General features: G+C 39.9%; 1 protein-coding gene across 6 annotated transcripts; it reads right to left on the bottom strand.

Annotated features, from left to right (window-relative positions):
- Positions 1-772: 772 nt before the first annotated feature.
- Positions 773-24,129, bottom strand: DDX59 (DEAD-box helicase 59). 6 transcript variants are annotated; one of them, XM_038143836.1, is made up of 8 exons: positions 24,047-24,129; positions 6,313-7,136; positions 4,994-5,161; positions 4,335-4,424; positions 3,673-3,924; positions 3,357-3,509; positions 2,745-2,873; positions 773-1,088 (listed from the first exon to the last, which is right to left on the bottom strand). In XM_038143836.1, the coding sequence occupies exons 2-8, from the start codon at positions 7,123-7,125 to the stop codon at positions 825-827; spliced, it is 1,869 nt and encodes a 622-aa protein (XP_037999764.1). In that variant the 5' UTR covers positions 7,126-7,136; positions 24,047-24,129; the 3' UTR covers positions 773-824. The 6 variants fall into 6 exon arrangements, with proteins under 6 accessions (XP_037999764.1, XP_037999765.1, XP_037999762.1 ...); XM_038143837.1 differs by lacking the exon at positions 24,047-24,129 and adding an exon at positions 17,254-17,342; XM_038143834.1 differs by lacking the exon at positions 24,047-24,129 and adding an exon at positions 8,121-8,426.
- Positions 24,130-24,236: the final 107 nt, after the last annotated feature.

The following is a 24,236-nucleotide window of genomic DNA, read 5'->3' as shown; positions in this document are numbered from 1 at the left end:
CAATGAGAAAGCTTGTTCGAGAAAGCTTGCTACAAGATAACTAAACCGGGTTGCTGATACAATTTTCCCTTTACACTACCTGTACTTGCTCTTAGTTCCTGGGGCAAACGAGGTGTAGAACTGTTGTTTGAATTCATGATTGTTGAACACAATTGATGGGATTTTGGTACAGCAGGGGTGCCTGTGCTTCTGAATGTACCAACACCTAAATTAGTTTGCAGGAGACTTACATAAAAACATTTTATAGGGAGGAGCGAACTATTTCAAATGAGACAAAAAATTAATCAATTCCATCTCTACAGGAGACATAACTTTGATTAAATAAAATCAAAATTATAGGTTGTATCTTATTTCTCTTCCATAAAGTTACACTAATAACAAACTATTTCTGGTATTGCAAAGTCCTTCAACAGAACTTGCAGCTGGTACGCAGGCACTAATTTTCAGTATGTTTACAGACGAAACTTACATATAAGTTCTTAAGAAACCCCAAGAGAGCATACTGAGGACTTGGAGAAACATTCCCAGTGGAAGACTTTACTTAAGCTAACAGGAAGGGATTTTCAGAGGCCAATCTGCCATTAATTTTTTTTTCTTGCCAGTAAGACCAAGGAGTACTGGTTTTGAAAAAGGGTTCCAGAGTCCTTTTACTAGGTACTACGGTAATTCAAGCACACAATAGCCAGTATTTCAAAATAAAGATGAGATAAAAAGGAGACTTCTTAAAAAACTGTACAAATTTCTTTTTTAAATGCAATATACAAGGCAACACTTCATATTTATTTTAATAATACTTTTATTGTCATTACATAAATATGCCTTTATTACCTCTGAGAATTGTTTTTGTTGTGTTTTTTAATAATGTCCATAATGTTATCTCCTGTTACAAGGCTATTGTGTAACTGTTTAAGTCTCTGTTGTTCCCTTCTCTTCTGGTCATGCAGATATGGGGAATTAAGCAGCTGTGGAGGAAGAATGGTGCCTGTGGGTTTCACTCTCTTCACAACATCCCAAAAGAGCTTCTTGCTGTTGTTATTGATAAAAGTAATTGCAGTTCCACTGTGACCCAATCTCCCCGCTCTTCCAACCTGAAAAAGCATAAATTCATTTTAAGTCAGCAATAGTACATGGAAGTCCTCCCAATTGTCTCAGAAGTTTATTTTTTTGTTACAAAACAGAAAGTAAACCCAAGCGACAGGACCAAATCTCTCTCATCCGCTAAGCACAAAGGTACTTAGAATAAGCTTCCTGAATTCAGGATGTGTAGATCTGAAGCTGTAGCTGAAATGCATTTAAAATCATTACTTCTTTATGGGACATACCAGAAGTCTGATATTTATACTGAGATATGAGGCAAAGGCTTACAGAAAATCTCATCGAAACGAAAGGTTTTAAAAAACACTATAGAGATGCCAAATACTTCGTATCAAGTACAATATGTGCCAGCATGGCCACAAAACTGCCCTTTACTTTCAATATCCTAGTAACTTTAAATTATTTACCAATATTATCCAAAATGCTTGAACAAATTAAAAAAGAATCTGCAAAGACTCCCTATTTAGAAAGAGCTAACATGCTAATATTAGTATCGTTTTGATGCTAGGAAAGAGCATTTTTATTTACTTAATACATGCTTGAAACTTTAGCAGAAAGATAACTAAAACCAAGAGGGAAATTTTGCAGTTAATAACACAGGCTACTTGAAGAGTTTATGACAGTGGATAACTTCCAGAGGTCCTCCTCATCTGTTTGGAACCAGGTTTACTTCAAAGTCAATCAGTTCCCTCAAGGCCTTGTTTCCAGTGTCTGAAGCACAAAGGTCCCGTCACTGACTGACTCCCCTCGCTGTGAAAATCCTTTCTCCCTGCTATGAGACCTCAATTTCCCTTGCAGAAAGCTACAACTGCTGGCTCTTGTCCTTTCCCTGGGCATCTTCAAGGAGAGTCTGGCTCTGTCTCCTCTGTAATCACCCGAATGGAAGACAGCAATTAAGTCTCCAGAGCAGCCCAAACAAGCCCAGTTGCCTCAGCCTGTCCTGAAGTGTCACGTGTGCCAGGCCCCTGACTTCACCTGGACTCCCTCCAGTTTGCTGCCTTTTCCCACAGCTGATGTTCTCAGAACTGCACACAGTAGCATTCTGTCTTCCTCGTGCCACAAAGAGGGCAAGAATGAGTTCTCTTGATGTGCCAGCTAAAGTAGGACTGGGGACTGTGCACATAAACGCACACACACGTGAAACTCAGAGATCATTTCTTCTAAAGCCGGAAATCCACAGGAAAAAAAAAGTATCAGAGGAGATGCTTGACTAGAAAGAGGGGAAGAAATCAAGTTCATGACTGCTGTCCTGACTATTAATGCATATCCCACACCGCAGATGAGCTGCACCTGCAAGAGGGGCATCTGGCCTTTCTTCACACTATAAAAAATGGTAAATTTTGTTTTCTATAGACACAAAATAATATAGGAGAGTACAAAACCAGAAGAAGTACACTGCAAAGTAAGTGATTTAAAGACATTCTTCTAGGTTTTAGTAACTTATATAGGAGATAACAGGAACGCTATTCTAAATTTGAGTAATTTATTTAAGAGACTTACAGAAGAGATATCCAGCACCATTTTTTCCTTTCCTATAAAAATAATTCTGAAGAAGAAAATTATCTTTCTGTTTACATTTAAATTTCCACAGGTGGATATCATATTTCAATTTACTTTTCAAATAAAGCATTTGTAACTTATTTATTTACCTGGTGTACATATTCATCCATACTTGAAGGCATATCAAAATTCACCACCAGTTTGACATTGACAAGGTCAAGCCCTCGTCCAAGGACTCCTGTACTTACTATAACTTCATACTTCTCTTGAAGTAATCCCTAGCAAGGAAGGAACAACCCAAAATTAATTTTCTTTCCTTATTTGTATTTTGAACCTCTCCAAGCATGGGTTAACATCTAGTTATTTGGCGTAAGAACACACCCAGTGGGATTATTCTACTGCAGAAGAGAGAATGGCTCCCTGTATGCTTGATTTAAACAGGAATATAATTTGGAGAGATAACCAAAGAGAGATCAAACCCACAATTTTAATTGCAAACATTATCAGTTACAGTTAAATGCTTATTTAAATTCCCATTTCACATAATCTGAGAAAGAGTCTCTGTATTTATCTACATTTAAAATAGGATTATTATCTACAGTTTTGCTTAGTCCTGTGTGTCTCTCATCTCTCCCAGCAATACCTCAGGTATTACTGCAGAAAAGCAGTCCACTATGACTTTGGTCATTCAAATGAAGCCACATTTTAAAAACAGGCCATTTGAAATCTACCAAACACTCTGAATTTGAGCAGGCACAAACCTGTAATATGTCTGTTCTTTCCACCTGAGACTTGTCAGAATGCATAGCTGTGCACTGCAATCCCGTAATCTTATGAACAGCATCACTCAACAGATCTGCTCCTAGTTTACAGTCCACGAACACCAACACTGGAGGCTTGAAGAGCTTGTTATCCTGTAAAATTAAAGTGTTTATTTAAAAAGGGATTACAACCATCGGCTGCTCATCATCAGCATGGATTCAATTTGTCCTGATCATGAGATGAGAACCTGGCAGAGATTTGGAAAGATATGAATCCTTTTACAAATTGCTCTTATGAGAAAAACACTAAACTTACATTTAGTATTTCAAACAGCTTTTTCTTTTTAGATGGTTCTTCTACCCACAAGATAATTTGCCGAACATTGGAACACGGCAGATTCTTCTCTCCAATTGTTATCCTGACAAAGTTGTGCAGAAGCTGATTTGCCAAGTGCTCAATGCCCACTGGAATCGTGGCTGACACCAGTATGGTTTGATGATCATGAGAGATGTCTTCCAAAATATCCAACACTTGCTGCTGGAAACCCATTTTTAGCATGGTATCCACCTAAATGAAAAATATCACATTTGTACCACATTTTTTCCCATGAACAGCACGATCCCAAACTTAAATTGACAGATGTAACATAATGTAAAACGTAACAATCCAAATGCAGGAGCATTTACAGTCAGAAGAAAAGCTAAGTGAGAGAATTACAAACAAATTGTTCACACTGGTCTAACAGTATTACCCTGTCAGGAACCTAACTCTTTACAGTAATAGAACATTTGTTGTTTAAATGCTGTTTAAATGTTGTTTAAACACATTTCATATTGTGTCAAAAAATAAAATTGTCTCCTAAGAAATATATTCTATTTTTATATCAAAAATTCTGTGTGTTTAATATGTGAGATTTGCCACTCACACTACTCTGCCACGACTTCTGTTTAGGTAATAGAGCTCTGATAAATACTTACTTCATCCACCACTACAATTTTTATACCATGCAGTTGAACTGAACTTTGCTTTAAAATCTCAAGAAGTCTTCCAGGTGTTGCTATAATCACCTGAAAAAAAAAAAAGGGGGGGGAGGAAAAAAACCCCACAGTAGTAAGAAATTCCATGAAAGCACAGAGGACCATCCTGGAAAAACCATGACATTTCATCACATACATAACAATGGCAGTAATGAATGAAATTATTTGCATTCAAGTAAGTAATAAAACTTCCAGGAAACTTATAAATTAAGAAGCCCTAAGAGGAAATGGACCTTCCAAAAGTTTAATGGAGGTGTCTAAGTTGCAAGAAATAAAATCTGCATGAAAAACAAACTACTTTTTTCCTCTCAATTACCACTCCTTGTGTAAAATACTGGCATATTTCAGTCTTTGAAAGCAGCAATATCACAATGAAACTTTTTAAAAACAAACAAACAAAAAAGCTATGAGATGTTTAATCAGAAGTGAAAAAGCTTTTAAAGAATTGTGTAACTAAAATTTTCAGGAGGTAACAAATGCTTCAGTAGTTCAGACTTAGGAGAAAGCCATCTTTGTGTGTTCACAGGTGTCACCAGTAACATTTTTGTTTTCTGTGAATGTAATGACAGCGTGGCTCTCCACTCTCGGTCAGAGCTCACCTTCACACTCTGCCTGAGGCGGTGCAGCTGCGGGGGCAGGGGCAAACCTCCCACCAGCAGAACTGTCCTCATGTTGGGTAACCCGGCCATCAGCTCCTTCGCTTGGCTCTCGATCTGAATTGCCAACTCCCTCGTTGGAGCCAAAATAAGGGCAGATGGAGTTTCTGTCTAGAAGAGAGAGGAAAAATCTGATTAATGTGGAATTGCTTAATTATTTAGATTAAGGCTTTCAAATTTCCCAAAGTAATCTTTTACATTAAAAATTATAATTATTTTAAGCAGCAAAATAAAATTACCTCTCAATATATACATTAACTTGGACAGTGCCCTGAAGATGAAGCATGGGAAAGATTGTGTAAAGATGACTTTTTCACTGAGACCCCAATTTTGCACATATTACTATAAATGGATGTGTCTTGCAGACTTTAATGATAATCTGGATAATGATGCTGGAGTGTATACACCTTTTCTTACCTAACTTCTACAGAACGCTTTTGTTCTTGAACTAGAGTTTAGGAGTTGCTAAAGTACTTCAAAAATAAAAGAGTTACTTAAATAATCTTTCAATTATTCATTAGAAAAAAATTATACACGTTTGTGTGTATATACATTCTGTAAAGGTATCTAAACAGTGCAAAGCATCAGTAAAATCATGTCCCAAATTCTCTAATATATTTTTATGCAGCTCTCTTTTAATAAAATGCATAAAGCAGAAAAGAGTTTTGAACAACACACGAGGTACAGAATACTATTTGCCATTGCTTCTAATCATACATTCATGTCCTTACCAAGCAGAAGCTTTCTTAGTTCTTCTTCCCACAGTATAAAAGTGGAGACTGTGTAACTAGAGGATTTCAGAATTTTTTTTACCCCAAATTCCTGTAATTATCTGACAGTCAACAAAATATATTGCAAAAGAAACTACTCTGTGAAGTTATACAATTTCCAACAAATCTCTTTGAGCCATTTGATACATGAAGACACAGGAAGAACTTACAGAGGGCCTGGAATTATTTTCACTTTCTATTTTAAGTCATTTAGGAAGTCTACCACAGAATTTAATTAACTTTCTCAACAAGAAGGAACTGTGTAATAGGTAATATTGATAGAATTGCTTCATCTCCTGACCAAAGTGAAAAAGCATTCAATTAAAAATAATTAGCACCTCCCCACTCCAAGAACCAAATGCTTGACCAATCAAAAGTCAGATAAATCATTGAATGTTAATGAAAAACACTGCAATCACATTCTCCATTACATTGGGAATCCAACAGACAAAGCTGCAAACTGCTTTCTCTAACAATCTGAAGTTTCATTACCTCTTTCAAAACCTTCATAATAACAGGAAGCAGGAAAGCTGCTGTTTTTCCAGAGCCCGTGTCAGCACTAGCCAGAATATCCCTCCCTAACAGTCCAACAGGGATCATTTGCATTTGGATGGGAGTTGGGACTTCATAGCCAGAATTCTTTAAATTATTGTTTAAAGTTTCAGGAAAACCACAGTGTTCAAATTCTACAATAGGTCTTGGAATTTGCTGGCCCTCAACAGCAATACCCAGCTGGAGTTTAAGGTTCTCAACCTGCTCCTCTTGCAAACCTAAAATAAAGGAATGATCTTTGTAGAAATAAGGTGTATTAAGCAGGTGAGCTTCTGCTTGAGAATCTGTGGCTTGATCAGATGTTAGCTGCTTTTCCTTTGCTTGAGTTTGCAGAAGGTGCTTGGCTTTACATTCCAAACTACAAACATCTTCATCTGTTTCATCGCAGATGTACTCCCCATAGCGGCCACACACAACACACACAGGTTCTCCAGGCTCTGCCCGCCGCTGGGATTTGCTGAAGGATTTTATGGGTTCTTCCAAAGAGCCATCATCCTCAGTATTTTGGCTGTCCTTTGCCAATGGTGTATTAGCAACACCAAGGTCTGCGGCTGCAGGTTCTGTGTGTTCTTGTACAATTTCTCTTGAATTGTCTATTGAAGCAGAAGTTTCTGTTCTAACTGACTTACAGTCCTGGAACTCTGTGGTCTCCTCTAGCAAAGAACCTCCAGAAGACAGTTTAGTTTTCTTAGCTGTACAACTTTTGTCCTCATCAGCAGTCCTCTTGACTTTAACAGACCGTGGTAAAAACATGCTTCAGTACACTAGAAAGAAGATGGTTACAGCTGTTAGAAACTACTGCTATTGAAAAAGGTACATTTTACTGTTACCATAAAAAAACCCCAAAAACTAGCAAATATTGGCAAACACAGAAACCAACTCTCAATCCCTGAAAAGACCTAGAATATGCCTCGTTTAAAAATTATCTTGATCGTAACAATGTTGATGCAAATGTGAAAAAGAATTTTAAAATGACAGTGGAAGCATGGAACAATATAGAGAATACAGTTAATTGTCAGAATTAGGCCTTTGCAGCTAGTAAAAACTTTGCTTTTCACTGTGTGGAAATTTATCCATTTTGCAAATCAGTCATATATAAATCCTTGGAGAGTTCGCCTATGATGAAACCACAGATGCAAACATTCTTCTAAGGTATGGAAAAAACCCAATCAACCTAAACCAAATAATAGTTTTGGAAAGGATGTCAAATTCAATACAGGATCCATCCAAGATCACTCCTTTTGTTGCTCTTTTCTAAGTCCACGTGCAAATTTTGGACATTTGTTTAGAGTCCAGCTCAGCTTGTTCACAGTGTCCAGAAACAAGCAAAGACTCACATCATCAATTTGCCAAATATACACTGTAACACAAGACATATTAAATGTTCAAAAATAGCCATATTTTATAATCTGAAACTTTCAGTATGTCTCCAAAAGCATCAGATATGCTCACCAACCGTTTGCTATCATACAATCAGTAAGTAAGAACACAAAACACGGCAATTTTATTCTGAGTAAATTGTACTGTGCCTACCAGTCTCTACAAACTTCTTCTTACATGATTTTTTTAAAACACACCAAGCTACGTCTGCGCGCACAGACAGCTGTGTTCGTGTAACCGGGAGCAGTCCCGAGGCAGCAGCGCCGGCCCGCACAGATCCGCGGGTGCCGGGGGCCGCCGCTCCGGGACCAGCGGCCAAATATCACCATTTAATTTTTCGCGCCGGATGAGAATGTCCCGCAACGAACCTCTCCGCACGCTCAGCAGCCTCTAGGGCGAGGGGAGCGCTCACGCAGAGTGCAGGGCTGACGGACGCTGCTCGGGACGGGCCCGCGGGGACCCCGGGCAGCGCGACAGCCTCTCCCAGCCCTGTCGTCCGGCAAGAGGCACCCACCCCACAAAGAGAACAAGCGGCGCGAGGCCTTTTCCGCCCGAACCCGAGCCCGCCGCCGCAGGCGAAGTGCGGCCCCGGCGCCCCCGCCTCACGAACCGCTGCCGCCGGGCCGCGCGCCGCCTCCCGCACAAAATGGCGGCGGCCGCTCCCGCCCACAGCCGCCGGCGGGCAGGGCAGCGGCGCGGGCGGGTCCCGCGGCCGGGCCGGCCGGGCCTGCGCGCTCCGCCGGGCAGGGCCGGGCCGGGCCGCGGCTGCCCGAGCTGCCGCCGCTGGGCTCGGCCTGCAGGCGCGGTTGTTACCCACTAAAATCGCATTCGTTGCCCAGTTGCAACAAGGCAATAATTACACACTCGAGAGAGACATTGATTATTTATCTCAGGGTTGCGCAAGCCTGGGTGGGCGGTGGTACTCCACAAACCAAGCACGCCAATTATCAAAACTTTTTACTATTTATACATTCTAGCTGACAAAGAAATTCGTGTTCATTGGCTACAAGTTACATGGTACTCTTAATTATCAGAATTCTATCTTCTGTTGTTAATTATTCCCTCATTTCTCGGGCTAATTGGTCTGCATGCTCAGTCTTTCTCTGTTGGGTTGGTGGGCCATGAGTCGGTGATCATGACCTCCCCCTGCCACAATTACCTTTATACCCAGTCGGAGCTGACTCAGCACAGTTGCTGAGTTGTCTTTATTAATTTCTTCCTTATCTTGGGAATTCTGGTGAATCCTGCATTCCTGTAAATCCTGCATTCTTTCTGTCCAGTATCAATGGACATCCTTCTTCCCAGGCTTTGACAACCTTCCCGTAGGTCTGAGGTCAGTGGAACATGTCAAGCCCTAAACTGTGACAAGGTAATTCTACCAACAAGTAATTAGTTTTTCTAACACCTGGATATCACTTAGAGCTTGTTTGTTAGCTGCTCTTTGTTTCATTAATTAAATTTCCCTTCTTGTTGATTAGGCTTGAAAGTATACAAAGATCAAACAAAGAACCGCCTTTCTTATGAAAATTGTACAAAGCAACACAGGCTCTGCAGAGGAGCATGTCCAGCACTCCCACAGTCCCAGCCAAAGTTGATCCTACAGACAGAGATGCTACAAACACATTTGTACAGGAGGAAAACGTTCCTGCAGCACACAACGGAGCCATAAGGTACACAGAAAAAAAGTCCAGTACATGCCCCAACCTGCTATGATGGGCACAGTGACACAGCTCTTCATGTACTTCAAACTGAGTAAGTTATTACTTTCAACAATAAATAAGCATATTTACACTACATTACAAGGCATGAGAACACAGAATTTATCACATTTCACTACAGGGCAGAAAACACTTTCAGGCTTATGGACAAACTGTGCTTTGCAAGACAGCCCAGATGTGACTGCTGCCCTGGGCAAACCCAATTCATGGAAGAGTACTGGGTTTGGATGTGTGCCTGCTGAGAAGGCCGATGGTTTTAGCTGTTTGGCTGTTGTGAACAGGGTGGTCACTGCCACTCACTTGCTTTCCAAGGACCCCTGTCACCACGTCAGTCAGCCTGTCCCAGGTACTTCCTTACACATCAATACCTGTCATAGGTGCTGTCACTGTGTCTGTACAGATCCTGTGTTGGATCATGCATGAGGACCAGAACAAAGTAAAAGTATACCCTATGACCATAAATGATTTGGTGCATGGCAAAGATATCCTGCAGGGAGCTCTCTGGGTTCATGTACTCCCAGGCACTTCACATGCCCTAAACCTTACCTCCTCCCTCTACTCCAACATTAATCCCATTAACCTGAAAGCATCCACATTGATGGGGAATTCCATTTCTGCCTCATCACCATCACCATTTCTCACTGAAGAGAAAATCATAGATCCTAACAGCCCCTTTGGAAGCACAGTCTAATGGCAGTCCAGAGGGCCAGTGAGAGGAGGGTGAAAACACAGGCACAAAGCTGGGGGTTTTCAAGCAGCTGCCTACAGCATTCTATACCATTCAAGTCCAGTCACATGTGAAACATGGTCTATCTTAAAGTACCCTGGATTCCTCTGTAGCAGTTTGCTACAACAGTAGCAATACAAAGTGCAAATAGGGGGGTTTGGTCTCTCTGGGATTTTTAATTAACTGGTAGAATTGAAAAGATTATTGAACATTTGGAAAGTGGGCATCACTAGACTTAAAAATTCGCAGGCACCTTCCACCCACACTCCATACATTCCTGTGAAAATCCCCACCTTTCTCTGATTCAGCCTCTGTCATTCCCCTTTGTTTGCACTAACTTTCTTTCCTTCATTTTCCCTCCCTGACAGAAGCAAATTTCCTTTTCTAACTTCCATTTTTACAAGGTCATTTCCTGGAATTCAAAACATCATTTGCTAAACAAAGACCAGTATTTCAACAATATTTAATAATATATGAGATGTTTCATACCCTATACAGTCCATGATCCAAAATGAAGCTTTTTCAGCTGCATTTCAGCTTTGTATCAGCTTTTTCTAATTTTTTCAGTGTGCAACAGCAGTAAGAAAAAACTAAGTTACTTGGTAGGAAATTCTCCTCTTGAGTGAGAAAGACTACAGTAGAGATTGAAAAAAAAATTTAGAAGGATTCTGTGGATATTCAAAAGCATGAAAGGGCTTCCATGCAAGAAACAACTATGTAGACTCAACAGTCTGAAAAGAGATGACTAATAACAGGTAACAATACAGCTACTGTACCTGGAGTGGCTCGTAAAGGTTGGACAGCTATTGATAGTTCATTATTTCTTCTAACAAAAATCATAACATGCTTTATAAAAGGTGCTCACTGCTGAAAACTAGTGCAAGCTCCCTCAGAATGTAGTAGGTTATTCTTTATTTACATGGAGAAGTTAATCAGTGTAGATGTAACAAAACCTCTTCTGAAACAGATATTATACTTTGTGAGCTCACTGAAGAAATATTTTTTTCCTGGAATAAAGCATTAACATTCTAGTTCAGTCACTTGCCGAAGTTTTCTTTCAGAATGATAAAGTATGTAAGAGTAAGAGGTGCCTTGGTGAATTTAATTCCCATCCTCTCAGCTCTTGATGCTGCTAATCAGATCTGAGGTGAATGGCATTTTGATAGGATTTTTGAATTCCAGTTTTTGTACCTTTAGAGTACATTAAATGTCCCAGACAAGATGCTCTCAGAAATGCTACAAAGGGGGTTGTCTTCATATTTTTCCTCCTAAAAACTAGTTAGCTCAAGCACTGGCTGAATAAAGGTGGATTTAAATCCTGCTAGAAAACCATGAGCAATTATGGACAGTAATTTTTGCTCATTCTGGACAATTTATCTGGGGGTGTCATAAAGGAAAGTGTTAAGGTTTCCAGGGAAGTAGGGTAGCATTTGTATTTTGTATGATTACATTATTACTTAATTGAGTTGGTATAACTCAAAGACTTTAAATATTCCCATCTTGCCTACACTCATGTGTACAATAGCTGCTCAAGAAGGTATCACGTGTTGTTATTAGAAACCCCTGCACAAATACAGTCCTTATATAATTAAAGTGTCTCTTTAGAGTAATTCCTAAAGTAAACATTAGGAGCTACAGAAATGTAACAACGCACACACAACCTCCCATGTACAAAAGGACCAATACATACTGACAGATTTACTACATAAATATATAGCAACAGATTATTTCAACTTTATGCAAATTTCTGTTAGAATAACAAAGACAGTAACTATTGATTAAAAGTCAAAAGAAATAACGAAAACCATAACAAACAGATTATTAATAGTAAGTATCCCACTTTTTCGTCTATTTTAAATTATATCAAGATTTTTCATGTTCACTCAAGGTTTATATATCAAATATACAGAAAGGATTCCTGCCCTCAGTTTCAAAACAGGCATTTGCCCTATAATGTCTCAAAGCTTTTCTTTTGAAGCATGAATCAACCTTTCCCAGCACTTGCAAATAATAAATAATTCAGTAAAACAAGACTGGATTAAAGCAGGAGACTGAAATCCCTCTACTCCCAGGCACAGTAAATCCGTAAGAAACAGGCATTCCATGTACTAATTCAGAGACAGCATCAGAAGTACTGCAAAGAGCTGCCTGACTGTAGCATCCACCCCAGCTCCCCACAGCGACACCGCCCACAGTGACCCCCTTGGGTGTGACCTGAACCAAACCTCTGCACACCTCCACACACCTCTGGCAGGCCAGGTCTTCTCAAGTTCCCCACTGGGGTTTGAGGAAGAAATAAAACCATCCCAAAGGGTAACTGTCCAAAACATTTTAATACAGAGCATTTCAAGTTTCCTTTGTAGCCAAAATATCTTCGCACAATGTGTGAGTTTTCCACCTTGAGTGAGCTCCCAGCACATGCAAATCTGCTGAGAATGGACTCAAACTGGAGTCCAACCAGCGCCTGTGACTCACTCCCTCAAGTGGCAAGTGCCAGGACTGACAGATCTGACAATTAAAATGTGTCTAAAATCACATCAAGATGAACAGCTTTGGGTTTTCTTTAAGCTATTAATTCATTTAAATATCTCAATATGTATCCCATGTTACATTATTCTAAACTAGGGAATTCCAGAGCCTTGCTGTTGCTGTTCAATAACATTATGATAATGAAGAACATTAGGTTTATGAAGATGTCAACAAAAGAATAAAAAAATTATTGTCTGTGTTTGTTTTCTTTTCCAAGTGTGCCACACTGGAATACATATAATTGGAGTTAACAAAATATCCACTGCTTGGGTGGAAAGAGGGAGAATGTCTTTCCATTCAGGAGGCATGGAAGCCACGGTATGTTTACTTGGGAACTGATGTCTGTGTCTGCTCCACCTGATGCCATAAAACTAAATATTGTTCTGTTTGTTTAATGCTTGGGGATTTTGAAGCCGCTCAGCAGATTTTTTAGGTAGGTAATCAACTGCAGCTCTAACCCAAAGTGTATTTAATGAATAGTTCTTTGATTGAAGGAACCAGTGAGTCAATTATTCCACTGGTTTCTGAATTGCAGCTTTTAAGGAACCACACAGGAAAAATGCAGATAATCTAAAAAAAATTAATTGTGGCTAACCATTAACTAGACAATTCATATTCTTGTGAAAATGTCCTTATTTTGTACAGGTATTGCATGCAGTATACTTATTCTGAGGCCTAGTTTTTCTAATTTTGTTTAATCTAAACAGGCAAATCCTACATTTTTTGAAAGTAAATCATCAGTAAAAAAAGATTTGAACTAATATTTTCAGGCTTCATGAGCACTCTCTTTGTTTGAAGAGCCACATTCTAAGGAATCGTTGGCCAATATTACGTCTCTGCAGAAATCCATGGTAAAATTTGAACTTAAAAAATAATCTCATTAAATCTGAATCCTTAAAGCATATTATTGAGGAGGTATAAATTATTAAAAAAAAAAGAAAAAAAAAAAAAAAAAAAAAAAAACCCACAACAGCAATCCTGCCCTGAAGCTTCAGCATTAAATGCCATTAGTCCATAGGGAAATAACTCTATAGGGCAATTCATGAAAAAATTATGAACATAATTAATGTATGTGATTATATGCTCAAATACTGCACATAATATTTACTTTGAAAACTGATGGACTCACTAATTCAGTATCATCATACTGTTAGCACAGCTATAAAAACTACAAGTCCCAACCTTTGTGTACAAGATAGTCTAGCTTCTTGCAATTAAAAGGAATGATTTTAGGGTATGAGAATCATTTAAACTAATTTAAACTTGCAAACCTCTGTTAGGTGTCTGAGACTTAGATAACAAGGATTTGATCAGAAGATTGCAAACACAATTGTCAGGGTCCAGGGACTTCAGTAGGCAGCGAACTATAACCCAGATTGTTAGAGAATTCAGGTGGAAATTAACAAGATTAAATAAATCTTGAAATATAATGTAATTAGAATTAAGAATTAAAAATTCTGTCCTTTTCTATTAATCTGTTTTTCTTTCTGAGAGGATGTATTTGTGTTCCAATTAGTAAGTCTGTTTGGAGGCAAAAGAGATTGGCCTCTATTCTAACAGTGAGATAACATTCACACAACATGCACTTACTGAAAGTAAACCCTTTTTTCCTCCTCTTTTGGGGTCTCACACAAAAGGATGGGAGAGAAAAAAAGAAATTCAATAAGAGACAACAGGAATCATCCAGTTCCACCTTGTCAGATGACTTGTGTCCAATGTGTGTTGCCACCTGCCCATCGATAAACTCTCTGTCAATCATGTAACTTAAGAGATGAAGACCTTTCTAATTAATCAGCAAGTATGACAAATATAACAGGTACATTGCATTTGCAGGGAGTGAAGGAAACAGAGTCAAAATCCAATACTGTGACAAACTGAAGAAAAGATTTATGGCATAAACCTTTTGAGTAAATGGCTAACAAATTTTTCTTTCCACCACTAAAGCTCCTACCAGCACTGCTAGTTTAGGCAGCAGAAACCACTGCAAGAAAGGCCTGGAATACATGCAAGAGAGCTGCTACAAACGGACTTTTTATCAGTTCCCTTGTTAAAACTGATGCCAGTATTAACCATTGGGTTTAGCCTTCATGCTTCCCTACATTACATTTGGTGCTCCTTCTGTCTCTTCATGAAAGATTAAATTTCCCTAGTTGAATCCCTCACCAAAAAAATCACTAAAGGGCACAGAAAGGCTGTAACTACACTTTTTTTTATTTGCATACTCAAGGATCTCAGACTGCTAAAGTGAGACCAACAGGTTTGTCCTTCTGCAATTGTTACTTGCCTAAACTTTGTTTGCTGCGAGAACATGCAGATAATGCATTAGCTCAGCTTGCTAAAGCACAATGACTGTTAAAAAACAAAAGTAAACCTGAAAAATGTAACATATTTCTCACTATCATCCTTGAATGACTGCTCCCCATGCTTTTTATTAGGAAGATTCAAAGATGCCAGTAACCTTACAGCTAGTGACTGTAATAGCAGAGGGTAACAAGACAGAAATAATGAATGCCTCCTTGTTAAGCAGTGTTGTTTGTGCTGTTCCAAGAGAGATCTGCCAAGAACTTTTCATGCAAACCTTATTTTTCTGGGATCTGTAACTTGGCGGCAAAAAATTCCAGCATGATACCCAGTTCAAAACAATTCAGATTACAAGCTTTAAAATACATTTTTGAGTTTTGGAATAAATCAAATTTACACTAAACAAGGTAAACACTTTAGCACTTCATGTATTTTTTTTTACTTCATTGAAAGAAAATTTATGGTTATCAAATTTGCACCCCAGATAATTTTATGTTTTCTAACTCTTGGGTATTAAATAAGTCTCAAGTACTGCAGCATGAAAGGAGATTTTGTGCTGTATGGTCAAGATTTCACTGAAGTGTATTTTCTTTTTAAGGAAGACTGTATGGAATACACATGAAACACTCCTTATTTTATCTGTCAAACAATTCAGTGGAATAAATCTGTGCTAATTCTTAATACAACTCAGCTGACCTGGGTATAATGCCAGGTTGTGAAAAAAAATGGCTATTTAACATTTAGCCCAGAAATTCAATGTGAAATTATGTCAGGTTGTTTTTGTTTTGTTTTTGAACAAATGATTCAAAGCTTTGAGCCACACAAAAGTCCAATTTCAGTGTACTCATTTCATTTTTTCCTCTTGACCCATTACAACCAGGCCATTTTGTAGAGTTCCTGGCAAAAGCAATGTTCTTTCCTGTGGCAACTAGCAAGACATACAGAAATTAGATTTCAGGCACAAAACAGATTTCAGCCCAAGCTAAGGAAGCTTTCTATCAGGTAATAGCCAGGTGTCAAGAAACAAGAAGGTTACGATACTGAGTTGCCTGAGTTCTGGAAAGGAATTGGTGGCTTAGGCTTACACCTATGAGGAATAAACCTCCCAGCAATTCAAAACTAAAAGGAGATCATCAAAACGTATAAATATAATCAATATTAATATATTATAAACTCTTCTTAATATATATGGTGAGGTCATTTCAAACGAAACACTAGAAAGAACATGGCCAGAAAAAAAACAAAAGACAGAGTATCTTAAAAAAGTTTCTGCTGATTTTCCTAACTTGGGTTTTCTCCCCTAGATCACATTATCCCCCAAAATATCTACCTACCTTACAGTTCAAGACAAATCAAAACTCCAGGAGTCTATGGAACCGCAGTTCCTTTGAGGTTATTTGCAATTCAGCTAACATGCTGGGTGTATAAAGACATTACCATTCTTGGAGAGTTTGCATGAACTGGAACTGGAGCAAAAAGGCAAGGTTGCCAAAAGGCTTCTGTCTTACTGACACTGTCTGCTCTGCAAGGAGCCACAAAGGGAGTCAGTGGTTACAAGAGGGTGTTGGCCCTGGGAAGCATGACATGTCATCCTTTAATGATTAAAGAGCCAGCAGAAGCCCAGACACACCATCTCCATTCAGATGACTCTTAACCTGTTGATACACAAGGAACCTGTTCTCTAGCAGCAGTGAGGATATTTCTGTGGGACTGGGCTCTCTTCAGTAACAAAATCAGAGCAATGTAGTAATCAAAGCCTTTTTTTGTTACCCTTTGCCTAGTCTCACAATATCTAATACCTGTATTATTCTCACTCTGAACTAAAATGAACTAAAATCAGTTTGTTCAGCATTAGCACCATGGTATCTTTGACTAGAAGCCCTACGACGTGCTACAACATAAACAGCATGTGGTTTGGAGGTTTCTTCTGTTTCTACTGAACTATTCCATCTCCACTTCATCTCTTTACCGAAAAAAGTCAAGTTTTATTCCTAATCATACCAGTACAATACCACTTAAGACCTTGGTGGTAAAAGAGTATAAAGTATGGCTACATGCCCTCTACTTTGAGCACGCTTTCTTACTGAGACTGTTTTTGCTTCCCAACGCTTTTGGTGACCATAACTTACTGCTTTTCCCACTTCTGAAAGTGCAGACTACCAACTGCAACAGAGACTTTCAAATACCCCATTTCAACAGTTACCCAATGCATAGCAAAACACTCACTCATCTGAACAAGCTGGATCTGTATCCCACACTGGCACATTGCAGTGAAATCTGTTCTGTTGCCCTACATTCTCCAATCTGGCAATTGCTTCATTTCTGTTAGGAACAAATGAAAAAGGAGGAAAGAGCTTGACACAAACACAGAGACTTGCCAGATCAAAGGTAATAGGTATAAATCCCAGCAAGTTTCCCTCCTTGTATAAAATGCCCAGGTGTTACTTTTGTTGTTTCATGGAATGATCCCCTTAATTCAACCCAGTGCCTGCTAGCATCCTCTCCCCCAGGGTGATTCTCCACTCCTTTAGAAAATTATCATCCATAAGAACTGAGCTGTGGCTGTCAGAACAAACCCTGGATTATGGGGGATTTCCTGACTGTGCTGAAGTGGGAGTCCCAGGGGTACTTTGTCTGTCTCAGGCTGCTTCCAGGGCAGTGGCCATCACAGCTGGGGCTCACAGACACCCTGAACAGCAAGGTCAGGGCCTCCTTCCTTCATTCTCATTCAACTAGACTGGTGATCAGAGAGAGCTCTGCTTCCAACACCCATGAAGATAATGGGCATTTCTCTTCTTTGTGCCAACAAGTGGAACAGAGACTGCTCCCTGCCCAGGTGAGATAGCAGAGATAACTCTCCAGGCTTTAACGTAGCCATGTATATTGTAGAGCAAGAATACCACAGGAGGACAGAATAACCAGAGAGATGTGTAAACTTTTGTACTTCGTTTCTCTTTTGAAACTTTCTACAAGAAAGAGACCACCCAGGTTTTTTTCTTCAATTACAAATAAACTGCATGACACCTTTAATCCAGAAAACCAATTATATATACACTTACATTTAATCATGTCTGTAGCACCAATGATTTCAAATGGAAACAACACATAGGATTAACCAAAACTTTTAAAAAAAAAATCCTTGTTGGAGCCAAGCTTTTCTTGCTAAATATATATATATATATCCACACATTCAGTTTAAGGCTGGTATTAAAATAATTGTTGTTCTTTCCATGTTTCTCATATATATTAAAATTGGAGAGTATTTAAATCAAATTGTTCTGCACATGGCTTAAATATCCCATACATTTTTCTATCTTGAACACATCAAATGAATCATAAGGCAAACACCCTGTAAAGCTACTCAGAAAGTATTATAAACAAATTAAGTTATGCCAAAAGAGAATTAAATGTAACAGAGTTCTATACAGTCAGGTTGTGATGACCTTGCTGTGCACGCATAAATGGTTACAATAAAAATCTTTGATATACAATTTCCACGGCTGATTTTTAAACAGTTACCAGCCATGTACATCTGCTCCCTAAAGTAACAAAAAAATCCTCAATAACATGCAATTTCTCAGTAATTTAAGGAAAATGGAAACTCCCTAAAAGTATCAGAGAAAATTTGGATTATAATGTTTCAAATACATAAAAAACCCAAACCAACTTCACTTGATAGTCTTCCATGCTATTCCCTTGCTTTCCCTTTCTCATTCATCTTCTTTACCACCTATTTGGAAAAAAAAAGAATTTCAGAGCAATGAAACGATACCAGAAACTTACTGTTCAAACATAGCATTCTCTTTACTGCTGCTCTCATTCAGACACACATGAGCTTCAGTGAAAACTGGAAGCAGGGCCAAAACATGGGAAACTGAAGTCTATTCATGTTCTTCTAATAAATTATGTATATGCTCAAAACAAATGAGCTTTTATGAATGTTCAGATCTTTCTTCACATGTGGAAGCAGCACAAAAAAAGCCAGTCACAGCATGAAGAAGTGCACAATTTTGTATTCACTCTCATTCAGACTTAGTGAAAAAGTCTTACTAACTGATTTAAACTTCTTTTACCTGAACGTACAGTTTGAAAACTAGAGTCATGTCCATTTTCCTCTAAACTGGGATGCAAATAAGGCATTACCTAAAAACAATAATAACATGGTGCTTTATTTTTGTACAAAGTATTTTTCGGGATGCAAGTTTCCCACCATGCATCTATTTTACAGTGCAGCCAAGCCATTTAAAGATTATACTCATTAAAAATCACCCTCAGAACTTTCCATAGAAAACACATCAGTCACTAGGTGGTCATAAAGATATAGTGCAGATCTTTCACTAAATAAAAGAGGGTAGGATCTTTTCCATATGTTTTAAAGTTTACAGTAAAAAATACAAGTTATGGCAGGGTATTTTTTTCTTCACAGACAACCTGGCAATGGTGGAATGTCAAGAGGAAGAAAGCCATGGAATTAGGGAGTATTGCACAGCATATGTGGGAAGACAGCTCATCTAAAACCCCCTAGATAAAGAGTAATTCCACCAGATGGGAAGAACACAAAAGAAGCCAGTGGAAATCTAGAAATCAGATTTTTAAAATCAGAAGCAAATTTTAAAATCTCAGAAAAGAAGACACCAAAATAACCAAAGAAAAAGACAAAACAAACCAACCAGTCCTGGGTGTTGAGGGAGATTAAAGGTTTTGCCACAGATGTGTTGTCTGGTTGGTAACCCAGTGGAACTGGTGGGGGGAAGATATAGATTCCCCCCCCCCCCCCTTTTCAGAGCTACATTAGGTCAAAGTCAGGTTGAGGAAATGAAACCAGTAGTGTTCAAATATTAACAGAAGTGACTGTTAGGTACTACACTTGATTTTCATTGAGCAGCTTTTTGGTTGTGCAGATTTCAGTAGCACGAATGAGCTAAAGTAGCTATTACTCCAATTTTTCTTCTTTTAGTTTTAATTGTATCAAAAATCACAGATGATTCAAGTAAAATGTCATACAAACCTTTACTTTCCCTTTGGCTCTTGACTACTAGAATGTATAAAGTTGGTAAACTGTTTTCTTTCCTCAGCACTTTATGATCACAAATTAATAGAAGAATTTGAAAGACAGTAATTATGTAACTGTTCTTGTACTTTTGTATCATCCTGAAACAGGAAGAACACATTCCCTTCCAAAATCACGCTCTGAGAAAACTCCTAGTTTGCAGAAACTACATATATGCATGTTAGTAATAATGGCAAAGCACTTTAATCATTCAGATAATCATTCACTTAATTATCACAGAATAGCCTGGGTTGGATGGGACCTTAAAGATCACCTAGTTTTAAGAAAAATGTTTTTAAGAGCTGCCAGCTCTGGTCAGCTTCTTTCACCAACTCAATTCATCAACTCCTAAACAACTGGAAATCAGTTCTTTCAGAGTTTGGGGTCCTGACTTAGCTCCTTGCCAGGCTCACAATCCTCACAAACTCCACCAGGGAGTGGTCACTGCAGTCCAGGCCGCCAATCTTTGCCTCTCTAATGAGCTCATCTGCATTGGTAAGCACCAGCTCCCATAATCCTTCTCTTCTGTAATGCCTGGACCAGGAAAATGTCTCTACACACTCCAGGAGTCTCCTAGATTGCTTATAGCCCCTGAATTGCTATTTAAAAATATAATTTCTTAACTCTTACAGTTTTACCACTACCTGTAAAGAAATTTATTTAATAAAATATCATGGGTTAAGAGGCTGGAATATCACTAATTCCATTTCATAAGTCATCCTTAGGCTGTAATAATCGCATACAATGATTTATAGATTACCTGCTTAACCTCAGGTATGTAACACAAAACCTGCTGAAGTCAACAAGTGCATTCCTCAGGGATCCCACTGGGACATGACTGGTTCTTGGTTTGTACATTGACAGCACCACATCAAGTGGCAGCCTGACTGCAGAGGTTACAGGCCACAGGGTGCACTCCTCCCCTCAGCCAAACCACTTTATCATGACTGATATCCTCTAAGCTCAGGAAGACAGATGGGATCATCTTAATTAGGCAAATTTGATAACAGCAATTAAAGATAATATTCCCACAGTGTTATTCCAAGTCTGTTTCCAACCTCAAAACTGAAGCGTTACTCAGCAGAATAGTTACTGTGAACTGTGTTTGTGGATTTGCCCTACCACAGCCAGCTAAACGAAGTAGGAATGTTTTTGCTATCCTCCATAGGTAGCCTGGTAAGCTGGCTGTTCACTAGCACCCAGTCTGGCTACAGACAGTGCCTCTGCAAAAACAGCCATGGTATTCCCAACTTAAAACATTTTACTTTGCCTTTATCATCAAGTGTTGTAAAGGAAGAAACTATGCATGAAATGTTATTCCAGATTGAACGCTGTACTCTAGTGCTGGCCCGTAATTAGTCTACAGGCTCCATTCTACACATAGCCTCTTCAGAAGCTAAGTGAATCTTAAAACAAGTGGAAAAAATGTATGAAATTGTTAGTCAGGACTTGTTCCACTATCTCCCAAGATTAGAACTATTAGAACAACTGCCATCCACACCATTATTCACAGCTTCATGGTCATATTGGTTCCTGTTGCCTGATGCTCACTACAGGCGTGGTACACCCACTGTGAAAATGGCCAGACACGTGACAGTGAACAATCAGGCTCATGATGTAATCACGGGATAAAACTAGTCAAATGGGATTCTAAGGTAAAAAAATAAAAATCCGTGAGATGCTTGTTTTAATACTTTGCCTTTCTGCTTGGAATTAACACTAAAGTATAAAACACTGTGCAGCAGAAAGATTGCATACAGGAAAGATCATCACTATTTAAAATATTTCAAGATGTGTAAACAGGATCAAAGCAGAAAGGGATGACTCCTCGTTCAGTTTTCCTGTTTATTTACTCTGAGCAATTAGAGCAGATTTTAATCATTTTCCATATTGGCTGTTGATATCTTTGACAATGCAATAAGCAAGACGACATTTTGGCATGTTTGCCAAAGTAGAAGAACTGGCACAGGCACTCCAGCAACCAGTGGTGATGTCTTCTTTTGCACTTACTTATATTAGATTTTATAGTCATGCACTCTCTTTTAAGAGCACTAAGCAAGTGAAACCCCTCTTTGATTGCAGTTACCACAAGACAGCTTTTTTAGATTTGGTTTGGTGACTCTGAACAGGTTTCAGCAGCACAAGTGCTGCACCCACAAAAAACTCCATTATAGCTAAATAATGGCCCTACAGTTTTTCTAAACATGTTTTCCTATGGGCTGATCTAATTTTGAGGTATTTTCTCAGTCATGCAAGAAACAAATGAATTGGGATCATAGCTCTTTTTTTTTTCTTGGCTCTAATCATTTGAGGTTTCAAAGCTTATGAATTTCAAGTGATTGTTATTAAATATGCAGGAAGAATTAAAAAAAATTCTATTGGCAGTGTAAACAATAGTTAAAATAATGTGAAGTGTCTAATGTAACTTATTTTTAGAGTACGCATAAAAATAATTTAGGAAAATGTGCAAATATTAATTGTTGAAAACTAAGCATATAGTCTTTCTTAATAGAGAACATTTTCCAAGTGCACCTGTATATTAACTTGGTATTATTATTACTATGTCTGCTGCAGAGGATCTGGCAATTTCAGTCCGTAGCCTGCTAAAGCAAGGATTTCTCAACTTCCCTCCTCCCCTCCCTTCTGCCCACAGTAGCTCCTAGTTTTGTAGCTGGGTATGCACCACTTATGAGTGGTATGCATGACAGTTTGGGAATCCCATCCCAGAGAGTGTATGGGGAATACTCAGCAACCATTTCTTCAAACGTTGACCTCCACAAGCCCTTCATTTACTCATTACAAATTATAGCTACATGTCAGTAAAACTGTCAAGTACTCTTGCCTCATAATCATGATGTTTGTCTCCCTGAGCACCTGAAGTGCTAGAAGCACACACAGACACACACCAGAGGAAAAATCTGTGCAGACCAATTCACAGTCCACTCGAAACACAAAGAAATAACAGTCTGGCTGGAATATTATTTGAAATCTTACAATGTCTTGCTTAGACCTTGACTAATTATTCTTTAGGGGAAGAAGGGCAGACTTAGACATTACTCCAAACCATATTTTTATACACGTATTTATGTATATACGTAGATATATATATATACATACATACAATAACAATATATCCACAATAGCCTACAAGAACTGCTTGCTGCCCAGACGTGTTGATTCCCACCCGCTGGCGCCGGTCACCCGATGCCACAGTGCCCGTGCCGAGGGGGGCAGAGCCTCGCCAGCCTCCCCTCAGCAGCTCGGCCGCACCCTCAGACCCGCACTCGGCAGCCAACCCATCCAGTTCTGTTTGAGTCATTAATCACGCAGTTACTGCTTCCTACCGTGACTAATGCTCCCCTCCACGCAGCCCGCTGTTACAGTGATTCTCTCAGCTCCCCAAAACAGCCCAGGTACTTGTGAGCAAGACAGGAGATGGTCTCTAGGGCAAATCGCTACTCTTGCTGTTATTACAGTGATTACGTGAGCAGGCCCTGAACCATTTTAAGGCTTTGTCTTTTTTTTTTTTTCCCCGAGTATTCTCAAAGTTATATATGGACACGATTTAAAATTGGAGGGACAAACGCAGGGGGCGGAGGATGCCCAGCCCGCCTCCTCGGCAGCGCTCCGTGCTCCAGTCACCGCGATCCCGGCCGGCCGGGCTCCCCTGCATCCAGGCGGCTCCTCAGCCCCCCTTACAGACGAGACACGCGGGGCTGATCCCGACCTTCCCCGACGACACCGCAGCGGGCCCGTCCGGCCACGCAGCAGAGAGCGGCGACGCCGGGGCGGGTGGACCCGCGGCCGAGGGACACCGCCCTTTCCCAGCCTTTCCCAGCGCCGCCGGCACCCCCTGACCGCGGGAAACGCTCCCCCCTCATCCTCCCGCTGCCGCCGGGCTAAGGCTGGGCTGGGCCGGGCTGGGCCTGTCCGCGCTCCCGAGGCCGCCCCACCCGAGGCCGGACCCACCTCGAGCGACCCCGCCTGACGCGGCGCCCGCAGCCCCGTGGGGAGGGGTCGGCCCGGGCCCGCCCCGGCGCTGCCCCTCGGGCTCCCGCCCCGCCCGGGCGGGGAGGCGCTGGCGGCACATGCGCAGCCGCCTTCGCCCATCCAGTGCGGCAGCCGCGGGTGGAGAGCCGCAGCGGCATCGCCGAGCGGC

Source organism: Motacilla alba, chromosome 8 (assembly GCF_015832195.1).
Source record: "Motacilla alba alba isolate MOTALB_02 chromosome 8, Motacilla_alba_V1.0_pri, whole genome shotgun sequence".
Classification (NCBI taxonomy): Eukaryota; Metazoa; Chordata; class Aves; order Passeriformes; family Motacillidae; genus Motacilla; species Motacilla alba.
The sequence above is the reverse complement of the archived record's forward strand: the minus strand, read 5'-3'. Positions and strand labels throughout refer to the sequence as shown.

Excerpts from the sequence above, each read along its gene's own strand:
- DDX59 (XM_038143836.1), bottom strand. The coding sequence starts at position 7,125 with ATGTTTTTACCACGGTCTGTTAAAGTCAAGAGGACTGCTGATGAGGAC. Across the intron at positions 3,925-4,334 it reads AAATTGTAGTGGTGGATGAA|GTGGATACCATGCTAAAAAT; the intron begins GTAAGTATTTAT and ends TTTTTCATTTAG. Across the intron at positions 1,089-2,744 it reads TGGATGAATATGTACACCAG|GTTGGAAGAGCGGGGAGATT; the intron begins GTAAATAAATAA and ends ATGCTTTTTCAG.